Source organism: Galeopterus variegatus, unplaced genomic scaffold (assembly GCF_000696425.1).
Source record: "Galeopterus variegatus unplaced genomic scaffold, G_variegatus-3.0.2 Scaffold29832, whole genome shotgun sequence".
NCBI lineage: Eukaryota > Metazoa > Chordata > Mammalia > Dermoptera > Cynocephalidae > Galeopterus > Galeopterus variegatus.
In genome coordinates, this window is record NW_007755943.1 from 5,945 (window position 1) to 7,305 (window position 1,361).

Genomic DNA, 1,361 nt, shown 5'->3' on the forward strand with positions numbered 1-1,361 from the left:
CGCGCCAGGCTCGGAAGGCCCCGTGCTCTGCTGACGGCCCGGCGCCGCGCCTACCCCTGCGGAAGCGGACGACGGAGGTCAGAACTCCGGGGCCTGCATCTCCCCCAACCCGCACCGGTGACCAAAGCCGCAGTCGCCCCCGACTTCCAGGCTCGCCTCTCCGAGCTCGGCCCTGAGCCCCTCCCGCGCCCCAGCTCGCAAGCCCCGCTCCACTTACGGCAGGCGACAGAGGCCGACGCACGGAGTAGTGTCCTGGCGGCTTGGAAGCGCCGGGCCAGGCCCACTGGGACCCCGCAGCCCCCTACAACGCAGGCCGCCATGCCTGCTTGCTCGGGTCGGGACTACAACTCCCAGTGATCACTGCGACGAGGCTGCTGGATAGCACCTGCTATGGGACAAATTAGATATCTTTCCCCCCACCCCCACCCTTTCCCGGATGTCTTAGGAAGAGTGCCTGTTTCTCTAGTTTCCCATAATGTGCCAAGTTCCACGCCTCTACAGGGGTGTTCTCCCAGCCTGGAAAGCTCTTTCCTCTCCCTCTGCATCAACTCTTCGCTTTCTCAGGCAAGCCTTCCCTATGTCAAAACCCCATTATAGGCTCTCGTTCCTAGTTGGTACCTTCCATTAGCAGCTCTAATCTCATTTGCAATTTTTTCCTATTTGTGTAATTATTTGATTAGTGTTTAACCTTGCCATTATACTATAATCTCCACAAGGGAAGGGAAAATGTCTTCTTTTGCTCACCATTTTATCCCAGCACCTAATACTTACCTGGCTCTTACTATCTCTTTGCTGAATGCACTGCAAGAAGAAAATAGTTCCTAAGAGGACGGCTAGTGCAATGTCCCTGAGACTACATAGAGCATTACCCCTTTGAAGAGCTAAAATTGAGTTTAGGCTGGGCAACTGTTGGTGGGGATAGATGGGAGAGATGAAGCTGGAAAAGACAAATTCTGTCTTCTTAGTGTAGGGCCCCATAAAACCCCAAAGGAGACATTCCCTAGAACATGGCGCCTTTCCGGCTTCTCTTCCGCGTCCTAACATTACCACCGGCGCCAAAGTATGGCGTATCAAAATCATCACCCGCCCTTCTGACCAATCAGCCACTGCCCCGCGTACTAACCACCCTCTCCCGGAACTCAGCTCTCTATAAATGTATGCTTCACCCTCAAATAAAGCGGAACTTCTCCAGTGAACTGTCAGATCGGGTCCTGACGTTCTTTCATTGGTGCCGAAACCGGGAGAAGCTCACCCCTTACCCAAGGGGACTCCTTCTCGGACCTCCTAAACTCTCTCGGTGGTTCCCGCTGCTGACGCTTCGCCCTTGTCCATTTTCTCCGGCGCTGGCTTTCCGCACCCAC

At 55.0% G+C, this 1,361-nt stretch overlaps 1 protein-coding gene across 1 annotated transcript in view; it reads right to left on the reverse strand.

Moving 5' to 3' along the window:
• LOC103583881 (39S ribosomal protein L19, mitochondrial-like) overlaps nt 1-391 on the reverse strand; it is a gene marked incomplete at its 3' end in the record, with an annotated part of 6,089 nt that extends 5,698 nt beyond the window's left edge. Inside the window, exon 1 of the mRNA XM_008565075.1 lies at nt 55-391. Within this exon, the coding sequence (XP_008563297.1) occupies nt 55-320 (266 nt within the window). The remainder of the gene's footprint in view (nt 1-54) is intronic.
• Nucleotides 392-1,361: the final 970 nt, after the last annotated feature.